The sequence below is a fragment of the Zootoca vivipara genome, chromosome 4 (assembly GCF_965207765.1).
Source record: "Zootoca vivipara chromosome 4, rZooViv2.hap1.1, whole genome shotgun sequence".
NCBI lineage: Eukaryota > Metazoa > Chordata > Lepidosauria > Squamata > Lacertidae > Zootoca > Zootoca vivipara.
Window position 1 is genome coordinate 98,396,025 of NC_142587.1, and position 15,681 is coordinate 98,411,705.

A 15,681-nucleotide genomic window follows, 5' to 3' on the forward strand; every position below is an offset into this window, starting at 1 on the left:
ACTTTTTCAAATATTGACTCGGCTGCTGGCCTCAGGCCACGAGGACCCACAGCTCCTTGGGAAGAAAGCAGCCTTCTTCCCCCCCCCCCCACGCATGCTGCACCAGTTTGATTGCCATGGAGAGCTTCCGCCTTTTGACGGGTTGGGTGCCTTTAATAGCTGCAGAGCAGGCAGAAATCAACCGGTGAAGCTGTTCCCATCAGTGCTTCCCTGTGTCGGGAAAAACTTCACATTGTGGCGCCGGGGAGTTTCTGAGCAAGGACATGTGTACTGTATGTTTTCATGGTTTCAGCTTCCATTCATGAAAGAAATCAAAGGTCTAGACCTTCAGATTGCAAAAGCATAATGATGATGATGATGATGATACAGTCATACCTCGGTTTAAGTAGTACGCCTCGGTTTGAGTATTTTCAGTTTAAGTACTCCGCGGACCGTCTGGAACGGATTAATCCACTTTCCATTACTTTCAATGGGAAAGTTCGCTTCAGGTTAAGTACGCTTCAGTTTAAGTACTCCACGGACCGTCTGGAACGGATTAATCCACTTTCCATTACTTTCAATGGGAAAGGTCGCTTCAGGTTAAGTACGCTTCAGGTTAAGTACAGACTTCCGGAACCAATTGTGTTTGTAAACCGAGGTACCTCGGTTTATCGGGCGGCTCCCAATCGAATATTAAAAACGCAATACAGCATTAAACATCAAAAACTTCCCTAAACAGGGCTGCCTTCAGATGTCGTTTAAAAGCAGGATAGTTGTTTATTTCCTTGACATCTGGTGGGAGGCCGTTCCACAGGGCGGGCGCCACCACCGAGAAGGCCCTCTGCCTGGTTCCCTGTAACCTCACTTCTTGCAGGGAGGGAACCGCCAGAAGGCCCTCGGCGCTGGACCTCAGTGTCTGGGCTGAACGATGGGGGTTGAGACGCTCCTGCAGGTATACTGGGCTGAGGCTGTTTAGGGCTTTCAAGGTCAGCACCAACACTTTGAATTGTGCTTGGAAACATACTGGGAGCCAATGTTTCAGGACTGGTGTTATATGGTCTCGACGGCCGCTCCCAGTCACCAGTCTAGCTGCCACATTCTGGATTAGTTGCAGTTTCTGAGTCACCTTCAAAGGTAGCCCCACAGAGAGCGCATTGCAGTAGTCCAAGCGAGAGATAACCAGAGCATGCACCACTCTGGCGAGCAGCAGCAGTGTGACATCTCTGGGTTGCAAGCCTGGGCTGTGTGCCTATATAGATTGCCTGGTTGCTCCCATCTCTCCTCCTCCGCAGAGCTTTATACTCCCTGCCCCACACCCGACAGGCCACAAATTAAATAAAATGAGAATATAAAAAAGGCTGCTGGATCTAGTCTCGCGGTGGCCAAGCAGATCATCGCTGTCATGATTTCATTTTACGCTATCTTCCCAGAGCTCAAGGTGGCTTGCGAGGCAAAAAGATTTATGCCATCACAAACCTCGCTAAAGTTGTCATGAACAATAAATAAAAGGCATCCAAAAAATACAAAAACAAATGGGACTATTTTCACATAAATCATAACAAGATCTAAGAAGAAAAATACAAAAAAAGTTAATACAGTGGTACATTGGTTCTCAAACTTAATCCGTTCCGGAAGTCCGTTCCAAAACCAAAGCGTTCCAAAACCAAGGCGCGCTTTCCGATAGAAAGTAATCCAAAATGGATTAATCCGTTCCAGACTTTTAAAAACAACCCCTAAAACAGCAATTGAACATGAATTTTACTATCTAACGAGACCATCGATCCATAAAAATGAAAGCAATAAACAATGTACTGCAGTCACACAATCAATCCATCAGTAACAACTGGGTTCCATACAGCCCAAAAACAAAGCAAAAAAGCTGCAAAAACAAAAACACAAAATAAATAGCAAAAACGGGCAGACCTCAAAACAGAAGTGTGGCACCCAAAACGGAGCATGTTCAACTTCTGGAAAAAGTTCACAAACTTGGAACACTTACTTCCGGGTTTGCAGTGTTTGGGTTCCAAGTTGTTTGAGCACCAAGGTGTTTGAGAACCAAGGCACCACTGTATCGGCAACAAAAAAAAACAGTACCCTGTTTGTTCAGCCTCAGCTTTTGCAGCTGGAGTCAGTCCAGGCCCTGCAAGGCGGGAAGCAGGTCTTCCAAGACTCACAGCCAAGATGGCCACAGCCAAATCCTCATAGGGAACCTGCAAGCAGCATTCGAATACAAGAGCAACTATCCCCCCTCCTGTGGCTTCCAGCAACTGGGATTCAGAAGCCGCAACTGTGGTTCCACTGTGGCTAGAGACCACCGACAGCCCTCTCCTCCATGAATTTGCCCCATCCTCTTAAAGCCGTCCGAGTTGGTGGCCAATCACTGCGCCCTGTGGCCAGGAGTTCCATAGTTTAACTATGTCCTACATCAAGTCCTTTATTTCTCAGATGCCTGAGAAAACCTTTGCCAAGAGGTGGTTTGGCCGTGCTTCACTCCAAGGTGGTCTTTCCAGACTAGGCTATGTTAGGTTAGGGAGTCAGTTCAGATTCTCTCCCCACACTTCGCCCGCCATGAAACTCTGGCATTCGCCAAACCCAGCTGAGAGCACTTGAACTTTTTAGTCTTCCGGGCTGGTGCCACACGGCCTCCGAAATTCCTGTCCGTGTTCATGGAACCACTTGTTGGCCACTATTAAAGAGAGGTTGGGATTAATAATAATAATAATAATAATAATAATAATAATAATAATAATAATATCCCGCCTTTCCCCTCCACAGGAACTACTAAAGGCAGCTTACAGTTAAAACAGAAACAGCTAAAAACACAGAGAGGAAAAGGCAGTAACTAAAAAAAGAATTAAATATGAGTCTATTTGGCAACTTTCATGATTATTTGATATGTTTGGTACAAATAGGAACCTTGCATTCCACTGTCGAATGTATTTTACACCGCTCATTCCTTTTCAAGCATTTTTTAATTATTATAATTATTATTCTATTATCTTGCGCTTTTATTCTTCCTGCTCTTATGGCTGTTTTTATTATTACTTCTAGCTGGATGTTTTCAAGTTAAATAGAAAAGCAATTATATATAGATATAGATATGAGATATTGTAAAATATACAGAGCAATACGATAAAAGTAGCATGGTAGGATCGCCTCCACCACCATCGTCCAGGCCGGACACTGAGGTCCAGCTCCGAGGGCCTTCTGGTGGTTCCCTCCCTGCGAGAAGTGAGGTTATAGGGAACCAGGCAGAGGGCCTTCTCGGTGGTGGCGCCCTCTCTGTGGAACGCCCTCCCATCCGATGTCAAGGAAATAAACAACTGACTTTTAGAAGACATCTGAAGGCAGCCCTGTTTACGGAAGTTTTTAATGTGTGATGTTTTCTTGTATTTTTAATATTTTGTTGGAAGCCGCCCAGAGTGGCTGGGGAAACCCAGCCAGATGGGCAGGGTATAAATAATAAAAAAATTATCATTAGGATGATACCCACCACACTGTTTTCATTCAAAACAGTCAGTTCCCCAAAGCCTGTTGGTCTTCACTTGCCAGCAGGAGGACAGCAAGAAGGGGAGCCGGTCTGAGTTCTCCAGGCAGGGAGTTCCAAAGTTGCCTGGGAGAAGTCACAGCTGAGAAGCATAGCTGCCAAGTTATCCCTTTTTTAAAGGGATTTTCCCTTATGCTGAATAGGCTTCCTCGCAAGAAAAGGGAAAACTTGGCAGCTATGCTGAGAAGACCCCGTCTTCCCTGAAGGGTATCCCTGAAGATCTCAAAAATCAGGCAGGTTCTTATGGGGAAATACAGATAACCTGGACCTAAGCCATATTGGGCTTTATAAGTTATTAGCTGGCCCTGCCACGCGTTGCTGTGGCTAATCCCTGTGATTGTCCCCATCCTGGAGTATGTTTGTCCGTTGTTCGTTGAATGTCCACTGGATGGCGCAATTTTTTTGACCACAAATCCAGGTTTTTACCTGTGTTAGGTGTGTCAGCTGGTCAGTGTAAGTGCATGATTACCTGCTCACATGTGACTCTGATGTTGTGGCCAAATTTCAGGACGATCGGGTAAGTGCTTGTGGGAGAAAAGTGGGGAATAACACACATGGACCTTCACCATTTATATATAGAGAGATAACCAGCCCTTTGAATTGTTCCTGGAAAAAATACCTGCTTTATCATGGGAATCATCTGCTTGCCATAACCACCCCCAGTCGGAAATCCAGCTGCAGCTCAGTCAGGCAAAGTTATTATTATTACATTTATTCGTTGCTTTTTCTTGCCACATATCGGCAAACTGGAAACGATTGCCCTAAGAGTGGGAGTTAATTTATGAAGTAGTGAAGGCCACTATGATAAAATGGGCTTAAGACATTGGGAGGCCTATATTTAGCAATCAGTGGGACAAATTATGGAGGGAGGGGATGAGATTAAAGCATGTGCAGGGATAAAGGAGAACACGCTAAAGCTAGTCTAGAGGTAGCATCTGACTCCAGAAAAAATTGCCAAAGTATATAAAAATAATTCAAACAAATGCTGGAAATGCCAGGAAAAAATTGGCAGCTATTATCATTGCTGGTGGCAATGCGTGAAAATTCATAAATTTTGGAATACAATTTATGAAAAACAAAAAAGATGCTAAAAATAACGTTTGAAAAGAAACCAGAATTATTTTTGTTAAGCATGGTGCCGGAAAATATTCCAGAAGATGAAAAGAATATAGTCTTCTTGCCTGTGCAGCAGCTAGGTTCCTCATTGCTCAGAATTGGAAGGGAGAAAAGATTCCGGGGGTTCTTGAATGGCAGGAAAAACTGGTGGAATTTATGAACCTAGCCAAAATGACTGCAGCAATTAGGAATATCCCTGAGGAGAAAGGTAAAATCAAATGGAAATATGTTGAGGACTATTTGATCAAAGCAGGGGTTCCCAACAAAATTTTCTCGAGGACCCCTCATCGAGCCGCTATTGTGACAAGGACCCCCATTAATTCCTAATCCTAAAATTAAAAAGTGAGAGCCAAATTAAGAGTCTTTTTATATTTTATATTTATACATTTTTTACAGTTACAACAGAGTACTCCATCAGTATACAGTTAGTTTTAATTTTCAGTTCTTAATGAGATGAACCACTTTTTAACCAACGGTCCATTTTTAACTACGCGAACTGTAGCTTCCGCAAAAAACGCTTTGTTTACAAACACTACTGTTTTGCAAAGAGGCAGCGCGCACCAGGGAGGAGGGAGGGGAATGGAGAAGACAGGGTGTCTGCGCAGTAGCGCACAAATGAAGCCGGCGCGCGCAAAGCATCTTGGGGAGGTGAGCGTTAGTAGAATGCGCGCGCTGCCTCTTTGCAAAACAGTAGTGTTTGTAAAGCGCCACCTAACGGCATACAGCAGAACTACTGCCTCTATCTAATTCTAGTTTTGCGCTAGACTCTGCTCATGCAGGAAGCGGCCAAAACAAAAAAATCTGTTATCATACAAAATATATTTAATATTTTTTTTATTCTAATAGCATTTTGCGGACCCCTCTGGCATAGCTCGCGGACCCCTGGGGGTCCCCGGACCACCTGTTGGGAACCACTGGATCAAAGAAAACATTAATACCGAATTGATGATCTGTTTGAATTGAAAGATATGCAAGAGGTTTAGAGAATGTATGTTTATAACAACTCAGATAATGCAAGATAAGTGAAAGTTAACCAAAAGGGAAGCGGTGTATAAACAGTAGGGAGTCCATTTCTATTTTATTTGTCTGTTCTCTTTTTTTCTTTCTTTCTTTTTTTGTAAATTCTGATTTTGATTCTTTTTTGTTTGTAGTATTGGCTCAAGTTATTTGATAAGATTTTATATGTTCTGTTACTGTTTTTTTAAGAATTGAAATAAAGACTTTTAAGAATATTTTTTTTTATATAAAAAGGAAACGATTGCCCTGTGCCATGCAAACACATGCAAATAATAGCAATCCCCCTGCCTGGGTTTTCTCCTGGCCTGATTTTGAAGAGAGGGCAACAGGGGTCACATTACATTATATATATATATATATATATATATATATATATATATATATATATATATATTCTGTTTTACAATTTAAAGTACAGTACTCATTTTTACACCCTTCAGATATCAATGACTTCCCTTCTTCTCTTTCCATGGCTCATTTGACATATCATAAATCCCTGCATATTCTACAAAAACTATACCATTATTCCATCCATCAAAACTTATTTACACTGTTGAATTTATCTTAACACTGCCCAGGAGTCGCATTTTGGATAGCAGGACATTTGCCTCTTTTTAGGCATCGCTCGCCACGCTTGAAGGCAAAACTGTGTAACAACAGAACAATACTTTATTGTTCTATAATAGTAATTTATTGTTTATTCTTTAATCATGTCAATCTCACATCCCAGCTTTAGATGGCACAGCAGTGAAATTGACCGAGCTCCTCGGCAAGGCCTTTTTTGTGTGAGCCCCCTACCCTCGTGGAAACTTGACGGCTGAATTAATTTTTATTTTTTATTCTAGATACTTCATTGTTATTGTACATAGTACAACGAAATTGAATGCCATCCCATAAAAAACTAAGCAAAAACACAATTACAGCCCCCACCCACCCATCACAACTCTCCAGGATCATATTATTTCGTTACAGCATTCAAGAGGGTTATAGTTCTTGGATAGAAACTGTTTTTTAATCTATTTGTTCTTGATTTAATTGTTCTGTTTCTCTTGCCCGAAGGCAACGGTGCAAAAAGACTATACAGTAAGATGAATCTTGTAAAATATTATTTGCTTTTTTTAAGGCAACGGGAATTCTATAGTTCTTCCAGAGACGGGAGAGTGTTATGTACTGAGCTGAATCCTAGAACAATAGGATTCAGAATCAGCAGTCTGATTGGTCCGCAGGAGCTACCCAATCCAACTCCAGGTGGAAGTGAATCCGCAACCTGATTGGCCTGCAGGAGCAGCCAATCAGGCGGCTGGCAGAAGTGAATCTGCAACCTGATTGGCCTGGAGTTGGATTGGGTAGCTCCTGCGGACCAATCAGACTGCTGATTCTGAATCCTATTGTTCTAGGATTCAGCTCAGTACATAACAGAGAGGATGACCGATAATCTTTCAGGCTGCGGTTATGACCTTCTGGAGCACTTTCCTATCCACATAGCTGCCAAGTATCCCGTATCCGCCGGGAAAACCCCTTTTTTCTTACCGTTTCCCGGCGATCTCCCGTTTGGTGGAAAATCCTGGTATTTTCCCTTTAATTGGCTTCTGCCCGGCGGCCATTTTTCTGGGGCCGCTTTGCCCTTCTATGGGCACCAGAAAATGCCGGCGCCGGCGCCAGAAGTCGCTTCCGTGCATGACCGGAAGTTGCGTGACGCGACTTCCGGTAGCGCTTGCCCTTCTATGGGCATCAGAAAATGGCGGCGCCGGCGCCGGAAGTCGCTTTTACGCGTTTCCGGTCATGCGTGGAAGCGACTTCCGGCGCCGGCGCCACCATTTTCTGGTGCCCATAGAAGGGCAAAGCGCCACCGGAAGTTGCGTCACGCAACTTCCGGTCATGCGCGCGCTGCCGATCCCGGATCTTTACGACCCAGACTTGGCAGCTATGTATCCATGGCTGTGCAGCTGGAAAACCAAGTACAGATACCGTATGTAAGAATGCTCTCTATGGAGCCTCGGTAGAAGGACACCAGCAGTCTCTCTCTCAGCTTGCCCTTTTTTAAAAGTCTGAGGAAATATATTCTCTGCTGGGCCTTCTTTACCAGAGCAGTGGTATTTGCGATAACCCTGTCGCTTCCTTCCTTCTTGCACCAGGAAGTGATGTGCCATTGCATGGCACGGCTAAGCTGTGCTCCTTACCCCATTTGTCTCCGGCAAGGACCGGGCAGCCAGCATGCAGCGTGTCGTCGTCCCCTTCCCCGTTCCTGCGAAGGTTCCACCAAAAGAGAGCCGCATTCTGGAAAGGGGACCAGAGAATAAAAATGTTCATGGCGTGTCTGCAGAGAAATAACCCAGGCTCCAGATTTTGCAGCGCGGCAGGCGCCCAGCTGAGTGCACAAATCCCGTTCCTTTGAGCATATACAGGGGGCGGTTTCCCTGAAAAAACGTGCTGAAAACAGGTAAAGGTGAAGGACCCTCGGACGGTTAAGTCCAGTCAAAGGCGCTCATCTTGCTTTCAGGCTGAGGGAGCTGGCGTTTGTCCTCAGGCAGCTTTCCGGGTCATGCGGCCAGCAGGACTAAATCGTTTCTGGCGCAACAGGACACCGTGACAGAAGCCAGAGCGCATGGAAATGCCGTTTACCTTCCTGCCGCAGCGGTACCTATTTATCTACTTGCCCTGGTGTGCTTTCGAACTGCTAGGTTGGCAGGAGCTGGGACAGAGCAACGGGAGCTCACTCCGTCGTGGGGATTCGAACCGCCAGCCTTCCGATGGGCAAGCCCAAGAGGCTCAGTGGTTTAGGCCACAGCGCCACCCGCGTCCCCAATGAACAAGAACTTTCATGGCATGTCTGCAGATAAATAACCCAGGCCCCAGCTGAATGCACAAATCCCGTTCCTTTCAGCATGCACAGAGGGGCAGTTTCCCAAAAACAGTTGCTGAAAAAAGACAGCCCCTTGCACACAAAGGGGTGTTTTGGCACAGCTGCCAAAGGGTGGGTGGATGATAAATTCAGGTAAATTTCAGCCCCAAGTGCCTCTACAGTACAGTATTTTATTTGTGCGAGGAAGTTGATGACTTGTTCCTCTCTTTTTCTCTTGTTACCTTTGATACCTCTTTTCACTCCCTGGGGAACCCATCTTTCTGCATTTCACAACACACACCTCACCTTGACAACAGGAATGCTGAGGTTTGCATAGATGAAGGCTGTGGACCCTCCGGCTTCCACCAAACTCAGCTGAGCAGGAAAAGAAACGAGACAACATTATCCTTCGGCTCAAGGTGGCGTACGTGGTTCTCCACTATCTAACTACCTCACAAGGTTGTTGTGGAGTTTAAAAGAGGACAGGGAGAACCATGTTGAGCTCCCCCCCCCCGACAGAAAAAGAAAGTTTTGGAGCTATTTTCAAGGAAATTCACCAAAATCTACACTTCTGATGTTGGTTGCCAGACGTATGGCAGCCCTAGGATATAAAGCATGAGACTCTTAATGTCAGGGTCGTGGGTTTGAGCCCCATGCAATGAATTATTATTATTATTATTATTATTATTATTATTATTATTATTATTATTAATACCCCACGCATCTGGCTCGGTTTCCCCAGCCACTCTGGGTGGCTCTCAACAGAATATTAAAAATACAAGAAAACACCAAACATTAAAAACTTCCTTAAACAGGGCTGCCTTCAGATATCTTCTAAAAGTCACAGGTAGGTAGCCATGTTGGTCTGAGTCGAAGCAAAATAAAAAAATTCCTTCAGTAGCACCTTAAAGACCAACTAAGTTTATATTTTGGTATGAGCTTTCGTGTGCATGCACACTTCTTCACACTTCTTCTATCTGAAGAAGTGTGCATGCACACAAAAGCTCATACCAAAATATAAACTTAGTTGGTCTTTAAGGTGCTACTGAAGGATTTTTTTATTCTAAAAGTCAGATAGTTGTTTATTTCCTTGACATCTGATGGGAGGGCGTTGCCACCACCGAGAAGGCCCTCTGCCTGGTTCCCTGCAACCTCACCTCTTGCTGCATTGCAAAATGGGCAGAACTGATCTTCACTACCATTAAAGAAACTAAACATAATAGCTGCTTTGGCTTGTGTGATGAGCATTTAGAAATATCAGGGGAGATCTCCTTAACCCTGTTTTTCCGTCTCCAAATCACCCTTCGCCCCAGTGACACTTCCTTCCTGCAAAAGCATCTTGAAATCATGCTTGTCCTAACTTTTACACTGCAGAAATCTAGCTGGAGGAGAAATACTGGGCCAGCTGTTTGAAGCTTGGAACTGTACATTTCGCCATGGAAAGACCAAAAAAACACCCTACCCTTCTTGAAACATATACAGAGTTCCCTGGCAAAATCACAAAATTCTTCACAGATCCCAGCAAAGAGAAGAAGACTCACATAGACCATCAACGTGGCAATTCGGTTTCCGGATTTCATCCTGTAAAGGGGGCTTTTTCTCGACTGCATTGGGGGGGAAAGAATTCCTTGATTATGAAACACCAGGTGGTCGCATTCATCAAGTTTTAGGACTTCCAGAACTGGGATTATTTACCACAAGACCTGAGGATAACTAGAAATTGTCCTGGTGGGAATTCATGGGTGGAAAAAGATTTGTACGGGAAAACAAGTATTCAGTTAAGAATCTATGCTGTAAAGAAATCAAGTATATATGTATATGTACAATTCGTGGCAAGGGGAGGCAGGAAATGCATGCTTATAATCAGAGACATTTAGAAAAAGAGAAAGACTCTGATTGCTTCCAAAGAAAAATGCAGGTGGTTCCATCTCAGACCTTCCCATTTTGACTCTCTGGCACCCTATCTGCATAACCTAGCAATTCTAAAATATAGGCGCGCTTTTACTCTCGGAAGATTGAATGTATTGCCCTCGGCTGGACTTGAGGGACGATTCCAACAGATTCCACATGAAAAACACTTATGTTTTGGCAGTACCGAATTGGTGGCGCATGCCCTTCTGCCTCGCACTCTTTATAAAGACTTGAGGAATGAGATTATCACCCCTCTTTTATTGTCCATTCCGGGTCGCCCAGCCACTGCCACAGTGCCCTTTCTCTTGGCAGATCAAGCAAAAGTTGGAAGGTTTTTAGCTGGGGCATTCAGAATAAGATCCACTCTTTGACTATTGATTCAAAACCCTAAAATGTATTTTATATAATTGACTTTTTATTTCTATTCTTTGTTTATTGTATTGTTGTTTTATTGCTATGGCCGATGGCTGACGCAAATAAAGATTCATTCATTCATTCATTCATTCATTCTCGGAAAATATCAAACTGCTTTCATGCCCGCCGGACTTTGTATCAGCAGGTTTACTCACCGTCGCGTGGTCAAAATGGGGTTCGTAGTGCCCACCCAATCCATAGTTTACCACCTGCAGGTATTCTGCGTAAGGGGGCTGGGTGTTGAGGCCGGTCAGGGCCGTGACCCGTCGATCTAAGGCCACAATTGCTGGATCCAAGCTGTCTTTCAGCCAGGCACTAAACAAGTCACAGCGAGGAGGAAAGAGTTAGAATCATAGAATCATAGGGTTGGAAGAGACCACAAGGGCCATCCAGTCCAACCCCCTGACAAGCAGGAAACACCATCAAAGCATTCTTGACATATGCCTGTCAAGCCTCTGCTTAAAGACCTCCTAAGAAGGAGACTCCACCACACTCCTTGGCAGCAAATTCCACTGTCGAACAGCTCTTACTGTCAGGAAGTTCTTCCTAATGTTTAGGTGGAATCTTCTTTCTTGTAGTTTGAATCCATTGCTCCGTGTCCACTTCTCTGGAGCAGCAGAAAACAACCTTTCTCCCTCCTCTATATGACATCCTTTGATATATTTGAACATGGCTATCATATCACCCCTTAACCTTCTCTTCTCCAGGCTAAACATACCCAGCTCCCTAAGCCGTTCCTCATAAGGCATCGTTTCCAGGCCTTTGACCATTTTGGTTGCCCTCTTCTGGACACGTTCCAGCTTGTCAGTATCCTTCTTGAACTGTGGTGCCCAGAACTGGACACAGTACTCCAGGTGAGGTATGACCAGGGCGGAATACAGTGGTACTACCGTATTACTTCCCTTGATCCCTTGGCTTTTTTAGCTGCTGCATCACACTGTTGACTCATGTCAAGTTTGTGGTCTACCAGGACTCCTAGATCCTTTTCACATGTACTGCTCTCAAGCCAGGTGTCTCCCATCCTGTATTTGTGCCTTGTAGTTGAGCTCAGAAGCGCAGTCGTGTAAATATGTACAATTTTTCTGGGTATTTAAGGAGATAACAGAAATCCCTGGCTGAAAGCTGAGCAAAGTCCAGAGGTAGCGTTATTATCAATTTATGATGGGGTGGAAGGTTCGCAGGCTATGATGGAGTTGCTCACAAATTCATTGACAGCTGCACGAATTACGATAGCTAGGAAGTGGAAGGGGCAAGCAGAATATAAAATGGAAGAATGGTATAAAGAGGTGTGAGATATAGCTATTAATGATAAATTAACATGTGCCATTAAGATAAGACTGGGAATGTGCATTTTGAGGAGATATTTGTAGAATTTGTACAGTGGTACCTCTAGTTGCGAACGGGATCCATTCCGGAGGCCCGTTCGCAACATGAAAAGGCCGCATCCTGAAGCGCTGTGTCTGCGCACGCGCGTGACACAATTCGGTGTTTCTGCGCATGCGCGCGCGCCAAACCCAGAGGTAAACCCGTTCCAGGACTTCCGGGTTCGGCACATCCATAACCTGAAAAGACGTAACCCGCAGCAGACGTAACATGAGGTACGACTGTACTGTTAAAATGGAAAGGCAAGTCAAACCATGAAAAGAGGTGTTGCATTTTGGGAGGCTGGATAGTTCGCAATGGAATAGTCCCAGTGGTGGGGTGCACATTTTCATTCTAATTTATGTATGATTATTACTTTGTCAGAATAGAATAGAATAGAATTACCACGACTTTTAAAAAAGGAAAAAAAGAAGTGTAGTTGTGGCGGGGTAGGGGTGGGGAGGGAGAGAGAGGGAGAGGGAGAGGGAAGGAGGGAGGGAGGGGGAGAGAGAGGGGAGGGGGGGTCAGGGCCAGGGATGGATCTCCTATAAATCCAATGAATCTTAGACCCTCCTAGTGTCCCTATTTTCCAGGGGCAGCCACAGATTCACAGAAGCTATTCTGGGACTCAGCTACATTAGTAAAAAACAAACAAACCAGCGTTTTAAATGTGTTATAAACACGCGACACCAGGTGGTGCTGTAGAGCACAAAACTTTTCTATGTGATTTTTACATAGCTCCCCCCCCCCTTTTGTTATAACGATCTAATGAACGACTTATTTATAGCAGGTCCCGCCCCCCACCCCCTGTTTCTGGTTTCTGATTTGATCCCAGAATGTCCCGCTTCCCCGCGCGATGCTGCACGATGCCGTGACCTTATGAGAGCAATGCCGCAAAGAGCCCAACGCCCCCTGAATATCGAGGGGGCCCACAAAACTACTTGGAGGGGCCCAAAAGTGCCTTGGCCCCCTAGGAGTCAGCGCGCCTGCTCAGAACCCAAAACAAACTACAGCTCCCAGGATTCCTGGGGGGGGGGGCGGCACGGCTGTTTAAAGCAGGCACCCCCAAACTCCAGATGTTTTGGGACTACAACTCCTATCATCCCTAGCTAACAGGACCAGTCGTCAGGGATGATGGGAATTGTAGTCCCCAAACATCTGGAGGGTCGAGTTTGGGGGTGCCTGGTTTAAAGTGTTACAGCGCTGCTCTTAAATGCATAGCGCAGATGAGGCCAGAGTATTAATCGATTTAAAATATCTTCACTGGCGTCCGATTCTGTTCATTTTACCGCTGCGTTTCAAGCCAAGTTCCTTCTGTTTTTCCCAGCGGGGCCAGAGGTGATGGAAGAGTTAATCGCTCGTTCATCCAAGCATAATTCAAAGCCCCCCCACCCTGCAGAGAATGGAATTCCGGCGGTCAGTGGGGGTCTCTCAAACCGAGATTGCAAAACCCAGCGCTGAGATCATCTCGGAAAATATTTGCTCTGCAACCGCAGCCTATGTCTCCGCCATCCTTTGTGTGGAAATTCCATATCTAGCTCTGCGTTGCAAGAAGACTCGTGAAGTCATTTTTTCCCAGCCTAGGAAGCCTGGAATGATAAACGCAGCTGTTGGCTATAAATCCTGCCCTCTGGCAGTTTGCAGAAGAATAGAAACCTGGATTATAGCATACTATAGGGAGATGGGGAGGCCTGATCCTGACCTATTCACCTCTAGATTGCTTGCTCAGATTCCAGGGGAAATGCCTTTGCTTAGTGGCAGAGCACCTGGTTGGCATGCAGAAGGGGCCAGCTTCATAGAATCATAGAATCATAGAGTTGGAAGAGACCACAAGGGCCATCCAGTCCAACCCCCTGCCAAGCAGGAAACACCATCAAAGCATTCTTGACATATGGCTGTCAAGCCTCTGCTTAAAGATCTCCAAAGAAGGAGACTCCACCACACTCCTTGGTAGCAAATTCCACTGCCGAACAGCTCTTGCTGTCAGGAAGTTCTTCCTAATGTTTAGGTGGAATCTTCTTTCTTGAAGTTTTAATCCATTGCTCTGTGTCCGCTTCTCTGGAGCAGCAGAAAAAATGCTTCACCAAACAGTCCACTCCCCAGCCTCTCCAGTTAGAAAAAAGGATCTTGGGGGAAGCCCATGTACATTTAGTAGCAGCCTCCAAACTTTTTGGACCACTGTCCCAATGGTTCTGTAAACCCATCCCCAGCCTCACGCCCAGCCTACCCTATAAAAAGCATCATTCAGAAGAGCAGTTTGCACGACTCATAGAGGAAGTTTGCAACACGATAAAATTCTTCTATAAAACATAAAATATAAAACATGCATCTATGCCGCTATTTTACTGTTGTACTTTAGTTTTATTGCTTATTATCTTTTGCATTGGGCACAGTGCAGAGAAGATTCTTTAAAAGCACCAAGTGGTTTATAAATGGTTTTCAATAAACTACACCAGCAAAGATTTGCATGGATTGATCCTGCAGCAAACAGTTTAGGAGACTCAGCAGGCAGATTTTAACTAGAAGATTGGTTTTTTCAAAGCCTAGGGATTGTAAGAAGTTTATTTGGGATGTAGGGTGTGTGTGTGTGTGTGTGTGTTGATTCTCAGTGACAAATTACATTATTATTATTATTATTATTATTATTATTATTATTATTATTATTATTATTCAGCAAAGAATATTGCATTCTTACTAACAAAAACAGTGGGCTGAAGAAAATTTAGGGCATAAAATGTTTTTATTTATTTAGTCTGCAAACGTGACAAGAAGGTAGGAAACATTAACCCTGCGGTATGGGGGATCCCTGGAGGCACCCCAAAATTTCATGCAAGCCAGCTCCTTGCACATCCGTTGGCGCATCAAGCAATGCTCTCCGTGATCTCTGTGTGTGGCTAGCAACAGACTTTAAAAGGTAAAGGGACCCCTAACCGTTAGGTACAGTCACGGACAACGCTGGGGTTGCGGTGCTCATCTCACTCTAAAGGCTGAAGGAGCCAGCGTTTGTCCGGAGAGAGCTTCCAGGTCATGTGGCCAGCATGACTAAGCTGCTTCTGGCAACCAGAGCAGCGCACAGAAACACTGTTTACCTTCCCGCTGTAGCAGTCCCTATTTATCTACTTGCACTTTGACGTGCTTTCAAACTGCTAAGTGGGCAGGAGCTGGGACCGAGCAACGGGAGATTCGAACGGCTGACCTTCTGATCGGCAAGCCCTAGGCTCTGTGGTTTAACAACAGACAACAGACTTTACCTTTTGCTAATCCGGTAGTCTGCTTTCTGCTGCTTTTCTCCCGAGGCGACCACCGACCTCTGCAACTGGAGTGGGGGGGACACAGAGAGAAACGCAAGAGGTTGCAGTGGCAAATCTGGAGCAGAGAGGAGACAGGAGGGCAGGGCCGTCTTAACCATATCTGGCACCCTGGTGCTAAGATCCCTCCAGCGCCCCCCGTGAGTGAGGCGGGCAGGAGGGGCTCGCGGGGAGCTGAGAGGCGT

The 15,681-nt window shown here is 45.1% G+C and overlaps 1 protein-coding gene across 2 annotated transcripts in view; it reads right to left on the minus strand.

The window, feature by feature from the left end:
• Window positions 1–1,495: 1,495 nt before the first annotated feature.
• Window positions 1,496–15,681, minus strand: part of P4HA3 (prolyl 4-hydroxylase subunit alpha 3) — a 37,940-nt gene continuing 23,754 nt past the window's right edge. Inside the window, exons 8-13 of one of the 2 annotated variants that reach the window (XM_060274043.2) lie at window positions 15,440–15,504; window positions 10,982–11,141; window positions 10,043–10,105; window positions 8,808–8,876; window positions 7,840–7,936; window positions 1,496–2,665 (exon numbers count right to left, since the gene is read on the minus strand). In XM_060274043.2, the coding sequence (XP_060130026.2) occupies window positions 2,595–2,665; window positions 7,840–7,936; window positions 8,808–8,876; window positions 10,043–10,105; window positions 10,982–11,141; window positions 15,440–15,504 (525 nt within the window). In that variant the 3' untranslated portion in view covers window positions 1,496–2,594. Of the gene's footprint in view, window positions 2,666–7,839; window positions 7,937–8,807; window positions 8,877–9,573; window positions 10,106–10,981; window positions 11,142–15,439; window positions 15,505–15,681 lie in introns of those variants that run through there. The other variant, XM_088668884.1, reaches the window with a different exon arrangement.